At 39.7% G+C, this 24,064-nt stretch overlaps 1 protein-coding gene across 1 annotated transcript; it reads right to left on the bottom strand.

Annotated features, from left to right (window-relative positions):
* Positions 1 to 5,241: 5,241 nt before the first annotated feature.
* Positions 5,242 to 23,759, bottom strand: KATNBL1 (katanin regulatory subunit B1 like 1). The gene is made up of 10 exons (XM_061463367.1): positions 23,514 to 23,759; positions 15,001 to 15,128; positions 11,414 to 11,454; positions 10,766 to 11,045; positions 9,278 to 9,396; positions 9,044 to 9,094; positions 8,868 to 8,957; positions 8,218 to 8,307; positions 7,735 to 7,828; positions 5,242 to 6,147 (listed from the first exon to the last, which is right to left on the bottom strand). Exons 2-10 carry the CDS (start codon positions 15,112 to 15,114, stop codon positions 6,115 to 6,117), a joined length of 912 nt encoding a protein of 303 aa, XP_061319351.1. The 5' UTR covers positions 15,115 to 15,128; positions 23,514 to 23,759; the 3' UTR covers positions 5,242 to 6,114.
* Positions 23,760 to 24,064: the final 305 nt, after the last annotated feature.

Genomic DNA, 24,064 nt, shown 5'->3' with positions numbered 1-24,064 from the left:
TCCATCATGCAATTAGGATAATGGTTCAGTTCATAACCAGCTACCCAGCTTATTCTTATGCTAATGCTGGCTGTTGGCACACAACTACTCCGGAATTAATACTTGTTGATCATCACTCAATTCTGGTTGATTAAAAAGCATCAAGCTTTTAGACTTACCAGTGCACAGGGCAGAGAACAGAACTTGCCAGTTACTCTTTAGTCCTGATCCACTAGTAATAGCCAGAAACTTACAATGTTGAAAATAAAGTTTTACCACTACTTGCACAATGATGGTTCGTTATTATTTTTAGAATTTTATTTACTTTCTTCTGCAGCTGGAACAGGGGTGGCACAGTCATCCAGAAATGAACTAACACAGCAAAGGTTTTTCTCCTTTTCAGTCAGAAACTTCATTGTTTTAAATAAACACACATAAACGTCTATGCCTTTCAGCTTCAAAACGAAGTACTATTAGCAGACATAGAAAGAAGATATTTCAGCCCTCCAAACCAAGCACATGACAAATAGTTCCTCTCTTCATTTGTTGTAGTACTTTCATCAGCATGGAAATAGCATTTTTGGTTTCTTACAGCCAAGAGTTTTGAAGACTTCAACTCCCCAATAATCCATCATTCCACTTTTATCTAAACCAACTAGGTACTACCACAGCTGATTCACATGCGATAAGAAAACTCAACAGTAATGAACTACATTCTCCCAACAGCTGGCTGTATTTGTGCAACTTCTCCATTTGGAATCAAACATGCTACAGGCTTCTTGGATGTGGCAATCCTCCTCTGAAAGTGTTGCTAAAAAACGATTTAAACTCTTGCAGAAAACAAGTTTGTCTCATGCAGAAGAGAGACATAAAGAAAGCCTGCTGACAAAAAAGACCAGCTATTTTTCTGAAGCTGAAACTGTACCAAGTCTTTAAATCAATTCAATCCAAAGACATACCAAGTCTTTCAATCCATCCTGAAACAGGCGTGAAAGTGGCAGCTGCAAGTTGCAAACATAATTCAGACTTTCTGAAAGCGAAGCTCAGTAGATTAAATACAGCTTTTAAAAGAGCCATCAACCTAAATTACAAGAGCTATTTGAAACTGCAGGTCACTTTAAAGTATGATGCCAGGGTATGTATGTGTTCCAACATTTACACCCACAAAAGGAGGCAGTCTTGGAATGTAACATTATCTTGATATTCAGATTTATCTTAGTTGTTTCACAACACACACAGTGCTTACAAAAAAAATACCGTAAAGCTGTTTTCATCATGTGTTCATGTGGTCTGGAAGCTGTTAATTCCCAAAGGGAATTCAGATGGCTTTAAGCACAAAAATTAAGGGGAGTGGGGGTGGAAAATACAAATATGGCATCCTTGTATTTTGTTACAGCAGAGTAAGATGTTCAAGACCCCATGGTTGTTCATCTGTAGTTCAAGTAATGACCAAGTGAACAGTGATCTGTACAAAACTGAAACGAGGCATCACATTCAATCCAAATAAGCAGACCTCATTTTATAGCTATGTGATCAGCAGCTACAATCTGCATGAAGAGATATACTACAAAAATCTAGTCAGTACAGAAACAAAATATTCTATCGCATTAAGGCACAGTGCTACACCTCCTGCCTCCCGTACAGCAGGTTTGCAACAGAGCCCAACTTGGTACTCCATAGAAAAAAAAAAAATAATTCTGCAGCTATGGTTATTTAGAGTGAGTATTTTTCCCCAGTCAAGTTCAAACTCAAACTTGCAGCCATGATCATCCACTTTAGTTAGTAGGTATTAACAAAATTTGTGTGAAAAGTTTTTGAGGGAAAAATGTTCACAATTGCTTCAAAGTGAATAATGTTAAATAGCTAGCCCTCAGGTTTATCAAGAATTTTCCTCCTCCTCTCTTCTAACAATACTCACATTATGTTTCAACCAGAAGAGGAAGCAATCACATCATTAACTGCTGAAGAATGGAGGGAGAAAATACACTTGCATTTAGTCTCAATCCTAATACACAAACCAAGCCATTTAGAGTAGTATAACATAAGCACTATCAACACAAGCATGCTCTACCTATTCTCTCAGTGAATCTTCATCTGTAGCCTATGATTACTGTGTGTAGGAAGACAGAGAAATTAAACTACACTATCTGATCTTTACCAAGGCTATTAAAACCAGTCCCATCGTTCCCCCCCCCCCCCCCATGCAGCATCATTTCAACATAAAGTTCCTCACACAAGAGCCAAATGCTTTCATAAACTAATTTGCCTTATACAAAAGTTGGAATAATTTCACACTAGTAGCATGATTTGCATGGTTTTGTATTCTGAAATAGTTGACTATAAGCCACCCGTTTTCCTTTGTACTAGCAAACTGAGCGCAAAACATAGCTGCAAATTTCCACACTGAGAGAGACATTCATTCTTCTGTAAAACTGGAAGATCTGGCAAGATGAACTGGCAAAAGCAATCACTTGCTAGCTGACAAGCATAAGCTTTACGCAAAGACGCTTTCGAGTTTCTACACACAAAAGTGTCCACCATTTCAAGAAAATGCCCAACAAAAACAAAATACCACAAATCAGCACTTCAAACATCCCTTCAATACAAAATGGAGAGAGACCTGTAACCCCCCAATTGCCTACTTCATACACCTGAAAATGAAAATAGAGCCTGCTTTAACATAGGTACAGTACAATGCAGTGGGACTGATCTCACTATATCAGTACTTTTTTTGTCCTTTCCTATTCTCTGCACCCTACCCATCCTGCACCCCATGTGTTAAAACTGCAGCCTCTGATAACAGTAAAACAGCTGACAGAAAGGGGAAGATAATTTTAATTATACTTTACTGAGGATGATAAGCTCCTGTAGGGCTGATGCTATTTTTTTTTATACTAGCAACAATTTGTAAGCACTATTAAGCAGCCTGGAACTGCAGCACCTGTGCGATACAAGGGTGTTCCACTGCAGAGTACTCTTCACTAAGAAACAGGTAGAACTCCTTAAAAATGGAGCTATACATAATCATCAAGACACACGAGCTTCTTTGTACTCAGCTAATTAATGGGGTAGCTTTTCCCATCTCCACTCTTCAGCAAACTATCAGCAATACCTAAACTCTGATTCTTACATCAACAGAACATTGGAGGTTTTTTTTTTTTTTCACCTGTGCGCAAAGAGGTAGTTTACCAGGCAGCTTCTTTAATTTCAGTTTAGGGGATGAGTAAGCCCTAGTTCATGCTTCAGATAAAAACCTTTTCAGCAAAATAGCCTCTAGTAGTCTCAAGGAACATGGAGGCAAAAGACATACTGTTTTTCAAGGACATTAATTTCATATCAAGTGGTATTACATGAAGAACAGCTTCGCAGAATCACCCTTCACTCTCAAGTATGTACATGCTCCTGCATCACAAAACCATGCAGGATAAGGGATTAATTATTTCTGGATCTTTTGACACTCCTAGAAACAGGTTTTTGAGAAATTATCACATAAAAATTAGCATTTGTGCACATGACTTCGTAAACTTCTTAGATTCACTGAGACAACTGCATAGATTTCAAGGAGTTACACAGCTATTAAGACATTTTACTCATTACCATTGAGCAGCTATCATACATCTACATTGTATTACAGCAAAACCGATTCCTAGCTATTTGAGGACTAAAGAGCATACAGGCACCCAAGCTTGAATGTCAGTGTGAATAGTCTGAAATCAGTTCAAGATTATGACAGAAAAATCATTTCATAATGGAGACACCAGAATCCTGTTCTTATAAATCTAGTAACTGCCTGAAAACAGTAAGAAAATTTCTTCTAAAGTAAGGCACAGATACTAATGACTTAATGTTTAATACTGTATTATTTATGCTGTCAAAATACAACTTTTGGCAGTTAAAAAAAAAAAAGCATAATTTTATTAGATATTTCTCAGGAGTGATCCTCAAGTCAATCTTACCTTGCCACTAGAAACAAAAGCACCATCCACAGTTACATGTTGATAAATCCATGGCCACATGCAGAATTCATTACAAGCCCATGTATTTACATCTACAGTCAAGCTAGATTTTTGTATACTAGAGTATTTCACTTTAATCAATTAGAATGATTACTTATTATTACCAGAAATAAATGGCCATGAGTTACTTCATTCTGTTAAAAAAAAAATCCAATCCCCCCCCCCAAAAAAAACAACCAACAAGCAGATCTGAATTTCATCACCTTTTAGATAATTGCACAAGAATACTGTAGAGTTTCAGCAGCTGCTACCCAAATTATAAAGCTAGTCTTTCTGTTACTATTACATTTAAGTGCTCAACAGAACAGTAAATATGAGAATGGAATCATACTGTAGTTCCTTTAAACTTTTAATTGTCAGCAAGGACATTTGAAAAGCAGTCAGTTTTATCTCAAACTCCGAGCGTGAAATATCTCTAACGATACATGAAAATTCAAGCAAAAAGATTTGGCTGTGTGTATCTCAAGATTGTCCACAGAGTTATCTGTTTTGGGATGTCTCAGAACTCTTCCCTGTAACAAATTGCATTGCCCAGGGAAGTGCAAAACCTTTGGTGGTTTAAAGAACATTCAAATAACCAAAAGCACCAAATTCTGATATCTTTCTAGCTGGCCTTCAAAAGACAGCAATAATATGTAAATTAAATACAAAACAAAGCAACAGGAGGCCTAAAGCTGTTGACCACTACACATCAGTTTAAAATTAATTTATTTCATCTGTAAAGCAAAAACCACTTGGGGCTATCAAAAGACTTTTCTCTTGCACATCAATAAAAGTGCAATGCTTAATGCTAGGTATGAAAACAACTCTTGTAAATACTTAGTTTTTTAAAGAAGTAGACTGTTTGGTGATACATGCTTTGCATGTATTTATGTTTTAAGTGAACAGGTGGCACTTCACAAGTTTTAATTGGAAAAGCATGCTTCCTAGTCATAAAAAGCAATAGCAAGTCTAAATCAAAACTCCCTCAGAGCTATTAAGTGATAGCTTTTAAATTAAAATAGTACAGGATAGCAAAAGGACAGTAGAAGAGTTTATAGCTGTATTTTCAATGCTATTGTTGGTATAAAATTGCCATCATTGCTCAGGCTAAAACTTAATTTTGCAGAAGCTGTCATTTTCTTAAAGGAGGTAGTATAAAAAGCTTGCCACTTGCAAAACATGGCCTCATCTGGCTGTAAACATTTCAAACAATAGACATAAATACCTATGATTAGAAGTACAGTGGAAGAGATTATTCTAGAAATTGTTTTATGAACTTGAAAAGAAAAAAACAGTAGATACATTTAATATATTTACTTATTTGCATGTACTTTAAATGATACAGAACAAGATTACCATGTTAGAAATTCACATACAATATAAAAACATTTGTTAGACAAAGTCACCATTCTGCTGACACTTGCAACTGTTTATCCGAGCTTAACTTCAGGTATTTATAATATTTTTCATACATTAATCTTTGTATATGTGCAATGTTTCATTAACTACACAATGTGAAACCCTGATTTTTGTAGTTTTTCATCACAATCTGAACATAATAGCTATCTGCATCTTAACACATTGGCTTTTTGAAACACTAGTAATTAAGGCATCTTTGCTGTGTAGTTTTTCTCAATAGTGCAAACAAAAACTGTCTTTAATAATTTGATTAAAACATAGAAGTAATTGAATATTCTGAAGTTTTTTGTGGTTTTTTTTTAAATGTAACTGGAAGATAGTTGTGCATTTTGGAGTTCTCTTGTAAAAGACAGATTTTAAAACTCTTAATGCTGATTGCTTTTGTTGGTTCCTTGTAACTGGTTCAGCTGTCTTGGCTTCATAACAGGATAATTCATCTTTTGTGGGATATTGTAGTAAAATACAGTAGCATTTCAATGAATACCTAGTAACTAAGTGAATCCCAAATGCAGCAAAGGCATACAGTTTTCATAGTGCACTTTCACCTCACTGAAGTAAAAGTTGCTCCTACTAGACATTTTTCCACTTCAATGTGAAGTAGATGGTTATGATGTTAGTGGTTTTATTAAACAGCTTGACAGTTCAGTTCTCTTCCGCCAGTATTTCTCAAAAGGCTTTCATAGTACACATTTCACGTAAGCCCAGTTTCCCAATCATGTCAGTGCAGCTGTAATAAATAAGCATTTATATCCTAGAAGGAAAAAAAAAACAAAAACAAAAACCAGGAGAAAGAGTTTGTCACATTACTTGTAGCTGTAACATCGACTGTATGTCAATGGGTAACCTATCAGGACATTAATACAAGAGTAATTATATATAGGCCAAATTTCAGAACAAGTTATCTTCAAGATTACTTTCAGTTAATGCTTTTAATGGCATTTCTTTATGTAATGAAAAGTCTGCAGAACAGTGTGATTAGTTTCCAAAGCACCAATTCAGTTTTTTCTCTGCTCAGTGCATTCACAGGAAAAGAAGTCATCATCATGAGATCATGTATTTGGAACATGTTTATTAAGAGTGATGTTCCTTCACCACATCCCTCCAGCATACTTGTACTAGTCCTACTGCTCTTGACTTGTTCAGATCACAATCTATCCTGATATACATTAAGAAACAGGCAAACAAACAGGAAGGGAAACAGAATCCCAGAGAAATAAACTGACACTGGCTGTAACTGCTGTGTTGATCTACCAGAAGAACTAGGCAGTCTGTATTACAAGCTCTTACTGCTCTACCATTTGGGAGTTAGAACTCAGTTCTGCATGCCTGCTGACTGAAGCTGTAAGACATTTGTAATTATCATCATAGAGGCATCAAAATTGAAGTCAGAGGAGCACAGCAGTTGCAGAAGAACAAGAAATAAATTGCTTCGTTGATACATCAAAGTGACAAATTCTGTAGCCATAGAATTGTATCTGAAGGATCTTTGCAGAATCTATAAGCATTCAATCTTTAAGTCCTTCTCAAGTTCACTCAAATCCTACACATAACCAAGTGTCTGCTTTAAGCCCTTTCCCACTGTCTGCCTTCATCAGGTCCCTCTATGTGGACAGGTTTCTTATTCTGTGTAATTCTTAGTGCCCAACCTCAGAAAGCCATGTTAATAGACAGGAGTATCATGAGCAGAAATCATACATCTACCAGACATTATATTACTGATACCACAACATGTTTGCCTTGAGAAAAGGCAAATAAGGTTCACTTCAGATGGAGACACTTTTTTGCTACCCACAAACTCATTTAAGCATTAGGCCAGCAATACGCTTTTAAGATTTAGTATCTTGGCACTTGCCCCAGTCACTTGATGTGCAAATGCTAACAGTGCTGGGCTAAGATTCTCCCTGCTGTATTACACTTAAAACAATGGCTATAAAATCACAGAATCAACTAGGTTGGAAAAGACCTTTAAGATCATCAAGTCCAACCTTTTATCCCAGGACTGCCAAGTCCAACACTAAACCATGTCACTAAGGGCCTCGTTTACACAGTCTTTGAACACTTCCAGGGACAGTGATTCCACCACTTTCCTGGGCAGCCTGTTCCAATACCTGATCACCCTCTTGGTAAAGAAATTTTTCCTAATATCCAGTCTAAACCAAACCTGGCGCAGCTTGAGGCTCTTTGCTCTTGTAAAAATTGTGCAATATGCTTGAGCATTAGTGGAAAATAAAGGTGTTTATATCCATCAATAGTTTAGCATAAATAACACCAAACGAGAGTAATACTGCAAGTGATGCAATTATATGTTCATTACTAAACACAACCGGAACTGGATTACCTTAGCTACGTTACCAGTATATCCTGGAACCAGTGTCAGATGATTCTGCTGTTCCCATAAACCACTCAATTCTTGTTTTAAAATATGAATGTTTCTGAAAAAAGAATGACCACCACTTTATAAAATGCATACATTTCAGTACTTTCTGCCTGAAACACAACTACTACATATAGACTTAGTCTATATGATACTGCCACAATATCGGAAAAACTTTGATCCAACTTCTACAGCATTTGTATTAACCCCTGATATGACTATATGTTAGATGTACTAAAACAAAAAAACCACCCCCCCCAAAAAAAAAAAAATCCCAAAACATGACAATCCTGCATCTTAAGAACATAAGTGCTTTTAAGCTTTTACTTTCAAATTACAGTATTCTTTTGTAGACAAGGTGCGCTCCTACTGATCAAAGTTGAAACAGATTTTGAGATGGAATAAACTACAAACCCACATTTAAATATTTCCCAACACTATACTCACCCATCCTCTGCCTTTTCGGTATGTGCAGACAGTTCTGACCACCATCTTTTAATGACAGCCTGAAGCCAGTTTAAACCAACTATCACATATCTGTAACAACATATTTTACATATTACGCTTTTCTCCCACTCTCCAATATCTACAGGTCAGCTAAAGTGTCAAGACAAAATGGTAAGCAACTTAGAACGCAACATGTTTTCTGTTCTGGAATATAAATCTAGACAAATTGGCAAGCTTGAAATTGAAGACATAGGCAAGTATTTAAAGTGCTAAACTGAAGCTCTTACTGAAAAGAAGAGATTCAAGTATTTTGCCTGAAACCTTTGCCTTGATTTCATGTTATAAAGCATATTAAAGCCTCAATGCTATTCTGTTTTACAGCTTAGGATAAATAAATTTGTCTAGGGGCAAAATCAGTCCCTGCCAGTTTTCTGCAGTCCCTTGGAGAAAAGGTTTTCTCCACCACCAGTTTGTTAAAGGAGAAAGTTTCACAGGAAAGATTCCCTTCAGGTAGGCGTTTCTTTAGAAAAGCAGCTTTGGGAGAAGGGGCAGAGGGAACAAAAGTCAGAGGACTAAACACCGTTAATGCCTAGGAGAGTGCATAGCCAGGAAGTAGGAGTGTTTTGAAAACATCTGAAACTAATACTTACTCTTCATATTTGCTTTTAAGCAGAGATTTCACTAAAGGCAAAAGATCTACACAGCAGCCAACTGAAATAAATGGTTTTTCTTCCTGTAAACTTAAAAAACACAAGATGTTTCAGAAGTGCTTGAACGTCAGAGTGGTTATAGCAGATTCTTATCCCCCACTTCCTTTTGTTTGTACCTCTTTGTAAGCACAGGAAGGCAGTCTACTACTACTCCAAGATCCTGTATCCTAGAATCATTAAGAAAAAATATCAGAAATGTTACTGGTAAAACATAGGTTGAAGTGTATGCTTCAACTATGATTTAAAGAATAAATATAATGAAGTTACAACATTTAAGGAACCCCTAAAAATACTGCAGCATATTTGGGATTGTTACTACTTTAAGAATATAGAAGAGACACCTAATTTACCTCACTAAGTAGGTGACCAGTTCATTTATACTCCTTCTTCTCCAAAAGGTTAAAGCTACATTCAGCCTCAGATTCCTGCTGAAAAGAACTTGAGTCATAGTTTCATGGTCCTGAGAAACCTGTATATTTATGAAAATATAAAATTTTACCACAAGTTTAGTAGCCAGCAACAACACAATAAGCTGCTCTAATATAGTAACTTAGTATATGAAAATATACTTTCCTACCTGTGTGCTTTTAGAAATTTAGCTAACAATGGCCTTAAACACCACAAATTTCCCTTAGAAGGCGGCACAAATAGATAAAGGCTACTTAACCCACAGGCTACAAGAATAAGGTTTGCAGACACCTAAAGAGAGGTATCTAATGATTCAACAGAGCATTCATGAGCATGAATCTATAATTCTCACCAACTTTGAGTACTTTTTACTTAGATGTTTACTAATTTTGACATGATTCAGACATAAGTAATTATATGTATTCTTCTGTACTTTCACAGAAAAGGTTTGTTTTTGAAGAAGCTCATTCTTGGAATGAAGTTTAGGTATTTTATTAAAATTCCTTTGATTGGAATAAACACTGCAGAGCCATCCACATCTCAGTCGTCTGTGGCCAGTGATCTTGTCTTTAGTTTCTCAGAAGTTAGATCTTTCCGAGTCTTCATTTCTTTACCCTTCTTTTCTTATTCTAACTATTCTGCTCCTACTTCCTTGAAACCATCAATATGATGGAGTGCAGGAGTGCCAGATCTGTACCTCCAGCCCACTGAACTCTGAGCTGTCTCTTCATGGCAGCGCATGTTTACAGTACCATGAAAAGGCAGCATGGTGATAGTCTTCAATCTGATCTTCCCTGCCATGCCTCACATTAAAAACCCGCAAGCCACAATGGGTAACAAGCATCTAAGGTGACAGAAGTGGAAATTTCAACATTAAGGGACTTAAATGGACTACACCATCACAATACCCATTTCATTTAAATATCTGACCTTTTAGCCAGTTTCAGAAGCCCCACAAACATTCACCGAGTTTCATCAAGCAACCTTAACAAGAAATACAGTCTCATACAAACTCCTAAGCTAGTTACATACACACTAAGCTGACACTGTTACTGAAGATGGTTTTATCCTACCTCACTAGCTTATTCCCATTCACACACTAACACTTTCACACTTCCATAACATATGTGTGGCCATGCATCATGCCAGATCATGAAACCTAACTAGGTCCAAAGAAGGCTTTCCTTTGGTGCTGGTGCAATTTTAACCCAGACTAGCCTGGAAGATCTGAGCTTCTGTGCTGACCCAAACATGAGGAAAACCGGCAGTACTGTTGGCAATGGTATTATAATAAATAATGATTAGTAATGATATTTACCAGATAAAGATGGTAAATAACAAGACCTGAGCCAATCTGTATGTTAAGAAAATTAGTATAGTTGAAAAATTTCACAGCTAATGACACAAAAGTTTCTTTAAACTCTACTTACCTCTGAAAAAAATCCACTGTACTTGGATGAGGGGCCTTCTGTTTGAGATGAGCCAGAGTCGCTAGAATTCAGGAAGCACGTACGACTATTGTGCACTTTTGCTAGCAGATTGCCTGCACAAGCCAGTTCATTTTCTTTATTTGCCATGTCACAGTCCCTAGATTTAGGGTGCTGTTTCTTTCTGTAACAAGGCTTTGGAGTATAGCAATGAACTTTTCTTTTACAATAAACTACTTTGAAAAGAGAGAGGGGACTTGCCACCGTTTTTCCAACTGTTACTCTGCAACAATAAAGCAGTATTTTAGTGAAGGTTGCTGTAAACCTAAGCAATACTTTCTGTTAAGTTAAAATGTATCACCTTGAATTCAGTAGTGAACTTGCAGGTTACTTAGAACACTTTATCCCCAAGATACTTCTGATAACCCAAATAGTCATGAAAGTGTAAGAGCTACCACCAACATTTTTTCTTGCTTTTATGAATGCAGAGACTTATTATTATGGAAGCAAGACACAAGAATCAATTGTCAGTAAAATTAAGACCTATCTTTTATCTCTGTCTGTCTGGGTATCGTAATACATTTAAACTGCTTTTTCCTCTGTCTCCCTCTCACTTGAAACTCAAGACTCTTCACACCACTGCTCTCCTACCTGTTTGTGTATGAAGCCAGCTGTTTTGGAGATTTCTTGCCCTGAGAGAAAGGGAATAGAGAAGAAAAAAACCTGCATTACTAAAAAGGATTAAACACTCCCACAGTTTGTCATAAAAAAGTAGCCTGCTTGACCATAGCCTATGTTTACTAGGGATTCCCTCCCTTCCACCCACTCTTTCTATTCTGCAACTTAAGCACAGCTATGTTAACCTTCCCGTAATCTTCAAGTATTTCACAGCGGCCTAAAGATGGACTCTCTGCCCCAGCTGTCCCTGGAGCACCATGATCAGCTGTAGGGTATCTTTGGCAAGAGGCGGGATTGTGACATCAGCAACAGATTCTTTAGTTACAAGCAAACTAAACGCCAACACATGAAAAGCCTACTGGAATCTGATGGCAAAACTGCATTAATTGTCTCACGTATATTTAAAGGCCCATAATATGATGCCTGTAAGATGCTAGTATTAGGAAGGATAATAGCAAAACACTTCCACACCAAAGGGGGAAAAAAAAAAAAAAAAAAAAAAAAAATCAAGAAAAAAAAATCAAGACTGCTGTAGACAACATGACCTTGATTATCCTAAATCCTTCACAGGAAACAGATTAACACCCTGACACCAGACAGACTGCACAGAACAGCGATATCCTACAGGAATAACAAAAAACATTCAAGATTGTGCCACACCTCTGAAAATTAAGCAACACAATTTGAAGATGAATTTTTGAAGACTGTTTTTTATACAGCAGTCTTCAATGTTTTAAGCTCATCTTCATTACATGAAGCTCTAACTGTGCCATTCTCTTTTTACCAGTAAAAAGAAACAAGTACTAAGATGCTCAAGTTAGAAATACGTATTTTCACATGAACGGGTACTAAGCTCATATACTGCTGGCATTTCAACTTGAAAATTTACATAGAATCATAGAATAGTTAGGGTTGGAAAGGACCTTAAGATCATCTAGTTCCAACCCCCCTGCCATGGGCAGGGACACATCACACTAAACCATATCACCCAAGGCTTCGTCCAACTTGGCCTTGAACACTGCTAGGGATGGAGCATTCACAACCTCCCTGGGCAACCCATTCCAGTGCCTCACCACCCTAACAGTAAAGAATTTCTTCCTCATATCCAATCTAAACTTCCCCTGTTTAAGTTTTAATCTGTTACCCCTTGTCCTGTCACTAGGGTCCCTAATGAAGAGTCCTTCCCCAGCACCCCTATAGGCCCCACTTCAGATACTGGAAGGCTGCTATGAGGTCTCCACGCAGCCTTCCCTTCTCCAGGCTGAACAGCCCCAACCTTCTCAGCCTGTCTTCATACAGGAGGTGCTCCAGTCCCCTAACCATCCTCCTTGTGGCCCTCCTCTGGACTTGTTCCAACAGTTCCATATCCTTTTTATGCTGAGGACACCAGAACTGTGCACAATACTCAAAGTGAGGTCTCACAAGAGCAGAGTAGAGGGGCAGGATCATCTCCTTCGACCCGCTGGTCACACTCCTTTTGATGCGGCCCAGGATACCGTTGGCTTTCTGGGCTGGCAGTGCACACTGTTGGCTCATGTTAATTTTCGCATCAGCCAACACCCCCAAGTCCTTCTCCACAGGGCTGCTCTGAATCTCTTCTCCACCCAACCCATAGCTGTGTCTGGGAATGCTCCGACCCAGGTGTAGGACCTTGCACTTATCATGGTTAAACTTCATAAGGTTGGCATCAGTCACTCACAAGTGTGTCAAAGTCCCTCTGGATGGCATTCCTTCCCTCCAGCGTATCAACTGAACCACACAGCTTGGTGTCATCGGCAAACTTGCTGAGGGCGCACTCAATCCCACTGTCCATGTCAGCGACAAAGATGTTGAACTAGACCGGTCCCAACACCAATCCCTGAGGGACACCACAAGTTACTGGTCTCCAGCCAGACACTGAGCCATTGACCACAACTCTTTGTGTGCAGCCATCCAGCCAGTTCTTTATCCACCAAGTGGTCCATCCATCAAATTGATGTCTCTCCAATTTAGAGACAAGGATGTCATGGGGGACAGTGTCAAGCGCTTTGCACAAGTCCAGGTAGATGACATCAACTGCTTTATTCCTGTCCATCAGTTCCATAGCCCCATCATAGAAGGCCACCAAATTGGTCAGGCAGGATTTCCCCTTAGTGAAGCCATGCTGGCTGTCACCAAGCACCTTGTTGTTTTTCATGTGCCTTAGCATGCCTTCCAGGAGAATCTGCTCCAAAATTTTGCCAGGCACAGAGGTGAGACTGACTGGTCTGTAATTCCCCTGGTCATCCAGGGGATGACCCCAAAAATGGGGGTTATATTTCCCTTTTTCCAGTCATCCGGAACTTCACCTGACTGCCATGATTTTTCAAATATGATGGACAGTGGCTTAGCAACTTCATTTGCCAGCTCTTTCAAGACCCGCGGATGGACTTCATCAGGTCGCATGGACTTGTGTTCATGTTCTTAAGATGCTCTCGAACCAGATTCTCTCCTACAGTGGTCCCAAGGTCTTCATTCTCACAGTCCCTGCGTCTGCCTTCCAAGACTTGGGTGGAAGTCTTGGTGGACATGATTCTTTATGCTGTGCACATCAGCAAAACAATGCTATGATCTTAACACCAGCTCAAAATCATGTGGGTTTTAATACATAATTTTAATAAGCAAACAGAGGATATTGGCATCTTTGCCACTTTTTGAAGCAATCCTGCAGTTAAGTTTATGTCCCTAATGCTTCCTCCATGCTCTGCTGCTTTACTCTTCAGCCAGTAAGACAGGTAAGAGGTTTAAGAAATTGCTTCTGATTACCAATAATCCAATGAAAGACTATGTGTTACTAGACAATGTGGTAGATCCAGCTATATGATAATATAAAGACAGGTCCATTTCAATGCAGGTATTCCACCTACCACACCTCTTACCTGTGCCACGTAGCTCTTCTGGCAAGAGAGAACTTTTTGATGGTAGTATTCCTCTACTGTAACAGTTCTTAAATAGACTGCAGAGTAGGCATGAGTAAAACCATATCAGCACCTATTACTCACATGGATGATATGATGCCAGTAATTGTGTAGTCTGTGCAGTGATGGCCTATCATAGAATCTTAGAACAGTTTGGGTTGGAGTGGATCGTCAAAGGTCATCTAGTCCAACCCTCCTGCAATAAGCAGGGACCTCTTCAACTAGATCAGGTTACCCAGAAACACATCCAGCCTGGCAATGCCCCCAGGGGTGGCACATCCACCACCTCTTTGGGCAACCTGTGCCAGTATTTTACCATCCTCTTTGTAAAGAATTTTTTCCTAACATCCAGCCTGAATCTCCCCTCTGTCAGTTTAAAACCAAAACCCCTTGCCGTATCACAACAGATCCTGCTGAAAAGTCTATGTATTATAATGCATAGTTTTCATAATATAATTGCTGTTAAAGCTACAGTTCTGTTGTACATCTAAACATGAAATACCCAATAATGCTGTGCTTCTGGTTTTAGACTGCTCAGAACCATGAACTTGTCTGAATGTTTACGTCAGTTTCATCTGAGGACATAAAAAAAAAACAACAAACCCACAACCACAAAGAGCTTACCTCCTTCATGATCTTTTTAGTGGAAGAAGAGATTCTTTTCCTGGGGAGATCAATGTGATGACCTTCAATATGCAATACTTTCTGTTTTCTAACATTGTGGGCTTCAGATGCCATAATCTCTCAAATCCCTGTTTTCAAGGGAAAGAAACTTAGTTATCTTTTCTAAAACTTTCAGTCAACTTTCTTCAAATACAGGTGGCAAAACAGTTAAAAAGAGTTCAACTATTCACAAGATGTTCCATCATCTAATTAACCCAAGACATCATCCTTCAGCAAATGGCAGCTAGATCATTAGTAAGATGCTGATGAGCACTTCAAAATGCCTATTTAGTTTTCAGCCCCTCCCGAAGAAACAGAGGTAGAGATTCTGTTTTCAATCCAACTTACTACACCTGCACTGAAGGGTGTCATGCAGACAGGAATTCAAGTAAAGGAAAAGGCAATTTAGGAGACTCCTCCACATTACACACTATGAATTTCATCTGCAACCTAGAGGGGAAAATAAAAAAAAAAAAAAAAAAATCCCACAAATGCTTCCAAGTGGGAAAAGTCAGCTAAATAAAAATCCCTGGGTTTTTTTTTGGGGGGAAGAAGGCAAAATTTATCAGAATAACAAAGGTTAAAAAAAAAAAAAATTTGAAGTGAAAGACCTCCCTGTAATTTACTGGCAAATCCACTCCCCTGCCCATTTTTCTCGGCATATAACTGGCTATTTTTCATGTTTTAAAAATTAAAATCTTTATTCCACAGTTAACCAATACTAAAATGTATAAGGGACTCTGCCTTGAAGTATGCAAATATTTCTATGAGAATCAAACTCAAGACTGAGACACTTGTGCATACGGTTTTACAACTTTTTCAGTGATTCAGACAAGACACTGCTTGAGACTGGATTAAAGAACTACATCATGTTTTAGCATTAAAATATTTTAGCAAGACACGCTACCTTGCTTTTAAAGGCCATCCCTTTGCTCCAATTTTATTGATTTTTCCCCCTAGGTGGCAAAACTCTGTCTCAACATGAATGTCCCAATTTCTCCCCTCCACCTTTAGTACCAACAGTCCTATCCTACTTCCTCTATGTAGCAGATTTATCCCACATTAAGAACTTCAGTGTATCAAAGACTAAGACACTTAGCAGTGGAAAAAGCCAGATGGGAAACAGCTTACTAGCCACAGAAGACCTGTCAATGCAGTAGCTAAAGGCCATCAAAGAAGACAAACAGGAGGCAGGCTCAAAACAAAGTAGAAGGTGTATTCTTCACATAATGCATATTTCATTCCATATTGCAGGATACAGTGAAAGCAAGGGAAAAAAAAAAGGAAAAAAAAAACCAAACCAAACCCACCTTCAAATGCTTCAGTTGTCTTTAGAACTGCATCTGTTACAGAAGTATGGAGTCCTCAGGCCAAGGACTTCACAAATTGCAAATGGCAGCATTGTTTAGGGCAAGTCTTCTAACAGTTTGTGATCCATACTTCTGCAGATACAAAGCTGGCTTAAGACTAGTGCATTAACTTGATTGACTTTTTTCCTGCATACTGTGGGATGGTGACAGAATAGTTGCCAGCCTGTGAGCTCTCAACACTTCCAAGGCTTCCAGCCACCAGGCTTATAAATAAATAGTAATTTATTTTTTTTCCCTGGACCTTAGAAGAAATTACAAGAATAAACCATTCCTCTGCTTATCAGACTCATTAAAAACATTATTTGGCCTCAAAATGGACAGTACATTAAAATTTGAACTTAGAGCACAACACAAGGGCAAACAACTGAACTTTTAAGGAGAAGCCCACTCTAACAACCCTAAAATCCAAACAAATACAGCCTTCAGGCTAATGCTGAAGGCAGAAAGCTATGAGGGCTTGGAAAAAACAGCTGAGGGGAAAGCAGTGAAATCCAGGAAATTAGCAAGGATAATCTGCAAACGTGCAATGCAGTGACCAAAGAACCCCACAGAATCATCCCCTCAGATGGTAAAAACAAATAAGTAAATTCCATGCTCTCTGTTCCTGAAGGATAACTTTCACAACTGATTCCATGACACACTGACAGCTTACAACTCTTCATGCAAAACCGTGACCCCTCCTTATGTACTCCTTCAATAAATGATCTCAAACTATCCTCCTCTTTCATGCTACGCAGTAAGCAAAAGTCTGATCTCCAATATACAAGACGGTGCTGTTAAACTAGAATGTTTTTTATTTAATAGAAGTGTAAAATTTCTGAAGGCTAGAAAGAAATGCCTTACCAAGGAAACTCAATTAGCATACCAGTGTTTAATACTGGGCTCTAAAGAGTCTAAAATGACATCTCAAAATACCCACATTGGAGGTATTTCAACTATCCTGGAGGGAAGAAAGCACCCTACAAAGAACTGAATGCGTTCAAGAGAAATGAAGATGAGGACACAGTTTGCCAAATTTGATTTAAGAATATAATGCTGCCTGGCCTCCCAGATGAAACGTGAAAAGACAACAAAACTATCAATCCGTTCTTTAAAGACTGGGAACAGAAACCCAGAAGGCTAACAGATAATCAGATATAAAGGAACATCAGATGAAGTGAAGTAAAATCCTTATGTCTGTGTTCACTGTCCTACAGAGAGGTTTCCATAGCTTAAACTGTTTTGTGAGGGTCTCTGATGATGCAGAAGCAACTGCGAGTATAAGCAGTAACGAAATAGCTGCATTGTTAAGTAAGGTGCAGAACCTCTCTTAGAGCTGAAAAAGCACCTAAGGAAATCACATGTGGAAAATAGTATTTAAAGACAGCATCAAGGAAGATCCAGACCGTCATCTCATTGTGCAAATTAGTAAACAATGTAAACTAAGAATAGAATTACTGGACACAAACAAATAATATATTGGGAAACATTCAACCTGGCTGTTGTGAAGGCAAGTCATGCCCTGCAAAATTAGGTACAACATGGGTAAAGGACAACTAAATGATAAAAACCTACCTGGGAGTCCCAAAAGCTTTAAGAAGTCCCTCAGGTAAAACTCCTGAGGAAACTAAGCAACCAAGTGATAAGAGGGAAAGACTTTGTGTGGACAAATAGTTAAGAAAGTCATAAACAATCTAAGGAGTTCCCACATTGAAGGAGTCCACAGCAGGTATCCCACAAAAAATCTACATTGGTTTATGCTGTTCAATATATTCATAGATTACATCTCAAAGGGGATGAGTAACTGATGTTGACAATTGTCGTGGTTTAAACCCAGTCAGGTAATTCGTTCGCTCACTTCCCCCCCTTTCTTGCCCTCCCCCTGCTCTCGGAGGGACAGAGAGGAGAATCAAAAGAATGCAACTCCCACGGGTTGAGATAAGAACAGTTTAGTAACTAAGGTATAACACAGATCACTACTGCTACCACCAATGATAACAATGATAAAGGAAATAACAAGGGAAGAGAATACAACACCTCAGCACCAGCTGACCGATAACTCGCCCCCCAAGCCCGACCAAGCTCCGACCGATACCTCCTCCAACCCTGCAGTCTCCCAGCCCTTCCGGCTAACTCCCAGTTACATCCTGGGCATGACGTGCTGTGGTATGGAATACCTCTTTGGTCAGTTTGGGTCAGGTGTCCTGTCTCTGCTTCCTCCCAGCTTCCCCTCCTCCCTGGCAGAGCATGAGGCTCACAAAGTCCTTGGCCAAACCAAAACATCTCTATCAGCTCTGTTCCCGAGCCGAAAGTCAAAACACTGCACTGCACCAGCTACCAAGGAGGAGAAACATGACTGCTACTGCTGAACCCAGGACAACAATACAAAGTTATATTAGACACTGAAGATGAGGGCTAACTGAAGAATTAAAGGACCGTGATTTACAATAAGAAGCAGCAATGATTATAGATTAATACAAAACAAAGCCTGTGTGTCTGCAGGCACAGGAGCAGGCTGTAAGCTAATAACTGCCATCCACAACAAGATATATGACAGTTTATTTTAGATAATTTGGATTGCTCGGTGCACCATATGGATCAATAATAAACAGAACTAATTTGTGCTTGCATTTCAGGTACTAAGTGCAGGTTTAGTATTCTTCCCTTAACAAAATAAAAACACCCCAACTCACCACAAGACAATAAAAACAACTCAGAAGATTTTTAAATAAAAAACAAAAAAAACCCAAACAAATCACACCAAAAAACCCACCAAAAAAAAACAAAAAACAAAAAAAAATCGAACCAAAAACCAACCAACCAACCAAACAAAAAAAAAAAAAAAATCAACCAAAACACAAACAAACAAAAATATCAGACAAAGTTAAAAGAAGTATGAAACACTTTCCAGACAATCAACAACTGAACAGACCAGGGCTTTCCAGTCTGGAAAGAAGGCTACCTATAGCAGAGAGGTGAAAGAAGACGAAGGTCTATAAAACAAATAGCTTGGAACAGTTGCATAGAAATCGTTCATTGTTGTGCCCAATGTAAGAATGAAGGGTCAAAAGCTGAAGGAGGTTCAAAACTTACAAAAGGGGGTGGATCTTTATGCATATTATCATCAACCTGAACCTGCCACATGATGCTGCAGATCCAAATGTTTACATAGGTTCCAGGGTAGACTGTGCGAATTCATTAAAAAAAGATTAAAGACTGTTATTAAATATGATTAAATATAGAAACACAACCTGGGTAGCCCAGAGACAGAGCAGAACATAAGCAAAACAATCTGGCATACCTAAATCTAACGCTGCTATAACAAACCTAGCCTATCTCTCAAAAAACTTGCTTCCAAAGACTTAGTAACACATGATAAAATGATAGCTGTCCAGGCACTTTACAGGGTTTTTCGTAACTTTTATTTCCTACCTGCTATAAGGTATCATCACCTAGAGACAGCTAAATAGACACTAACACTTATTTTGGGATATATGCACAGCATTTTTAAACTGCCATTAGATACTAATTTGTGCAGGATCTAATACTTTACACTTAAACATCTTGCATTCTTTGATTATTCCCGTATGATAAGCACAGCTGGTTGTATTTGTTCAGAACAATACGTCATGCAGCTCATTAAGGCCAATGCAATCCCTTGCTTTACAAATTTTAAAAATAGAAGGATAGAATGCAAGTCCTTTCAGCTCTGCCTCAGCCCTTCATCACACAAGCCCAAACTGTTTTACAACTGTGACAACGTACACTGCACTTATGAACAGAGACACACAATTTTATTAAGATGACAGGTTCACATTCCATCAATTTCAGCCGTTCCATGAGTGACTTCCCATAGCAGATGCCAACCTTCCTTCCTCCTCATTTTACTCTCTTCAATTTTCAGGACACAGGCCTAGGGTAACAGCAGCCACATACCCTGATAAGTAAGCTCATTAGTGCCCACATCCAATAGACAGTACCTATGCAAAGTATTCTTGATGGCTCTGCTGCTGTTTTCTTTGATCTTTCTCAGATGCAATGTAACTACCAGAATCACGCAAAGAAAGCCATACTAAAAGGCTTTCAAGCGTGTACCTATCGAAGGCAAGTATTAACAACTCCACCACTCCCTCCCATCATCCTAAATTCTGGGCATGGCCCCCAGAATGGGACAAACTTTTCTTCACCTTACGTAATCTACACATGTATTAACATAACATCTATTTCTTACAGAACACACACCACAATACTGCAAGTTCAAGGATGACAAGTATTACACTCAGATGAGTTAACTGTTACTCTCTAAGAAGGGGAGTTCATACTTTGAAAGTATTCAAAGTACGTATACATCAGGGAACTAACAACGGTCAAGTAACTTTGCTAGTCATTATCAGATTTAAAACGTTTATGAGAAACTTCCAGTAATGGTTATTCCACATTTATTTCCAAAAGGGTAATCTGTCTACAAAAATAAATTGGAACTATGTCATGATGCAGAAGTGATTCTGTAAGCTTGGCATAATTTCCTTTCATTTTAACGCTGACAAATGTTAACAGAACCTATCTGTCTCTCAGTTTTAGATGGCTTCTACATCGTGTGAATATGAAACAGTTTGAGTTAAAAAAAAAAACCCAAACCAAACAAAAAACCACAACCCATCTCCTTGTTTAGTAATTTATGCTGACAGTTCACTAGATGTAAAATACTGAATTCTCTTAAAAAGAAACTGGAGATAAAAGTTCCAAGAAGCATGTTAATGCAAAAATTTTCTGCAACACTATAAAAAAGCATGTCCTCAATGCCAGCAGGACGCAATTTTTTAATGTGCTATACCTGTCAGGCCATTTGTTACAGTTAAAAGTTTCATGTGTGGCCCAAAATTGAGGAATTTTATTAGATTTGCCTTAAAGACAAATCTTATATGAGCAACTAGTTATGGTAAGTTAGCTTATTCCTATAATTTAAGCTAACTTTCCTATTACTCTTACATATGGAATTTGTATGCGTCCCTCTGGTGCAAGTACTCATCAAGAACCTTTAAAAATGACAAGTCAGATTTGGTTAAGTTTGTTGAGTATGAATCCAGGTGTGAGTTATCTCTCCTTGTGGGGTCAGCTTAAAGGTCTAATAAATGAACTTTATCCACCTTCTGGAAAAAAATTTTACAAAAAAGTTAAATAAACCAGTATTCAGTTTTCTGCATCTGGATGTACCATTTACAGATATTTTAAGCTGCCATAAAGTAACATTAGTTGTGAGTGACTTAATCTTTCCTGAAGTCATCCTTCACCAATGAAAAAATACTTTTGTCTGTGGATTTTCACTTACGAACACCCTACGAATAGTTACATTGGAAAAACTCCATTACTGACATTATCTGAGAGTTGTTATATAGGAAATAAAATTCCAGTACACTGCGCCTTCCCCATTAGTATTTGACATCAGCTTTAAGAAACTACTCAATTTTTTTTTTCCTATTCATTGCTCAAACCAATGAGCTTCAAAAACCTACTACAAATTTTTAAAATTCAAACCTAGAGAAAGATATATTTGAAAACCCCTTAAGTTCTAAACTAAGTGGAGGCATGGGTACCAACCTCATCCCAACCTGGCTGAACACTGTGACTACATCTGACACAGCTTGGGATCATACCACTTTCTAATGTTACCCTCAAACACAATGTGGTTCATTTATAGCATTTAAAAAGACTTCTTAATTCATATTCAAGCTTCTTATCCTGGGATCAATATACAAAACTGTTAAAAATATTCCAATGGAAATACATCAAAAAAAGAAGTATCACAACTGGGCAAAAGAGAATGTCCACAAAACTAGAATGACATGTATATATCAGTATAATGACATGTAATGTTTTTATATATACAGAAATAGTATTATGGTATTTTATATAAGATATTATTATAAAGCTCTGAGTTATAAAGTTTAGGAACTCAAACCAATGGTAACTTGACTTTGATGAAATGATATTACAGAAATTTTAAACAAAACTGTATGCACTAAGAAATTAAAGTGACAGGCTTTGACTGGAACAATCTGTTCTTTCCAATCAGCAAGGCCAAAGAGGCACTAACTTGCCTTCTCTTATGCTTTAATTCTACTAAGCATGGCTAACTACCTTGTATTTCCTTCCCTGACTATAGCCCAAGAATAGAAGGAACAAAAACACAGAGGAGTGGGAAAAACAAAATTCATGTTCCAAGAAAGCTGGATGGAAGAAAGCTGCTTTTAAGCAAACTGACTTAATGTTGCTCCAAAGCACAGCATGTTACAAAAACAGCAACAAAAATTTTCTAAAGCTACCTCCCAGTCTCTCTCCTTAACAGATCTCACTATTCAGAAATTCTTTTTAGTTCTACACTAAACAGCACACCAACCACTCCAGCACAGCAGCTGAGAAAAAAGCTTGAAGGCTTTTTAACAAAGCAATTAATACAGGATCTGATCTTCAAGCGTCTGAAGATTTCCTCCCTCCTCTCCCCCCTCCCCGGAATCTGTCACGCCCAAGGAATAAAATCCCTGAGGAGGCTTCACACCCAGCTCGTTATCCTCCCCTTCGGTAGCACCAGAACCTTTCCTGCTTTCCTTACACTCGCCCACCACTGCACACACTTGCTTTTGAGTTGTGGCGAGTGACAGCACTTCAGAAAAAGATAAAATCACCACAACTCGCCCGCTGGAGACGCAAGTACCGAATAGACGTGCCACAGGCCGGCCGGTGGGACTGCAGGTGTCCCTGCACTGGCCAGTCGACATCCCCGCGGTGCCAGCGGCGCAAGCGTGTCAGATTAGGGTCGCCACAGCAGCGGGAGGCAGACCCGCTCCCGGCCAGCGGCCAGCATGCAGCCCCGAGCCCACATTCCAGGCGGGGCGCCCCGGAGCAGCACCTGGCCCCGGCGAGGCAGACCGCGGCCTGGGCCGCCCCGTCCGCCCCGCTGCCCCAGAGCCAGCGGAGAGGCGCAAGGCCTCGCCGAGGATTACCTCGCTCCCGGTTTCTCAGCGGCCGGAGACGCGCCGCGCGCTAGGAAGGCTCTCTGCCCGCTGCCCTGCTCCAAGCGCTAGCTCCTCGGGCGCTGCCCTGGGAGCTTCGCATCCCGTCACTCACCCGTTGCTCATCGTACCGGGCGGGCCCACGCCAAGTGGGAGAAGAAGCCACAAAACACTACTACCACCGCGACCCAGCACCCACAGCCTGCGCCATTCAAACGGCGCCGCGCTGCATGCTGGGCCGCGCCGCGCCACGCCCCGCTGCCCGCGCGGGCATGCGGCGCCCTCTGGCGACTGCGCCGCCTCCTCCCGGCAGCCGAGGGCGCATCCGGCTCCGCTGCCACAGAGCCCGCCGCAGCTCGCGCCTCGCCTCGCCCCGCCCCGCCCCGCCCCGCCCTCCTGCCCCGCCCCGCCCCGCCCTCCTGCCCCGCCTCCTGAGGCGGCGCGCACGGTACGGCGGTTGGGGCGCTGGCTGTGTGCAACCAGGTGGTTCTTCCGGGCGGGCGCTCAGGCTGCCGCAGCTGTGTTCCCATGGGTCTCACCCGCCCCTTCCGCCTGGCGGCCTGTCCTGGCTGTCTGCCGGGCTGAGCGCGCTCCGGGGCCGTCAGCGCGCTGGGCTGACCTGTGCCGGTCTGGTCCAGCTTCTCGTTGGAAAAAGATGTTTCTTCC

Source organism: Pezoporus flaviventris, unplaced genomic scaffold (assembly GCF_033815535.1).
Source record: "Pezoporus flaviventris isolate CSIRO_AGI_PZ_B2104156 unplaced genomic scaffold, CSIRO_AGI_Pfla_v1 ptg000036l, whole genome shotgun sequence".
Classification (NCBI taxonomy): domain Eukaryota; kingdom Metazoa; phylum Chordata; class Aves; order Psittaciformes; family Psittacidae; genus Pezoporus; species Pezoporus flaviventris.
Note: the sequence above shows the minus strand (reverse complement) of the source record. Positions and strands in the feature narration are given on the sequence as shown.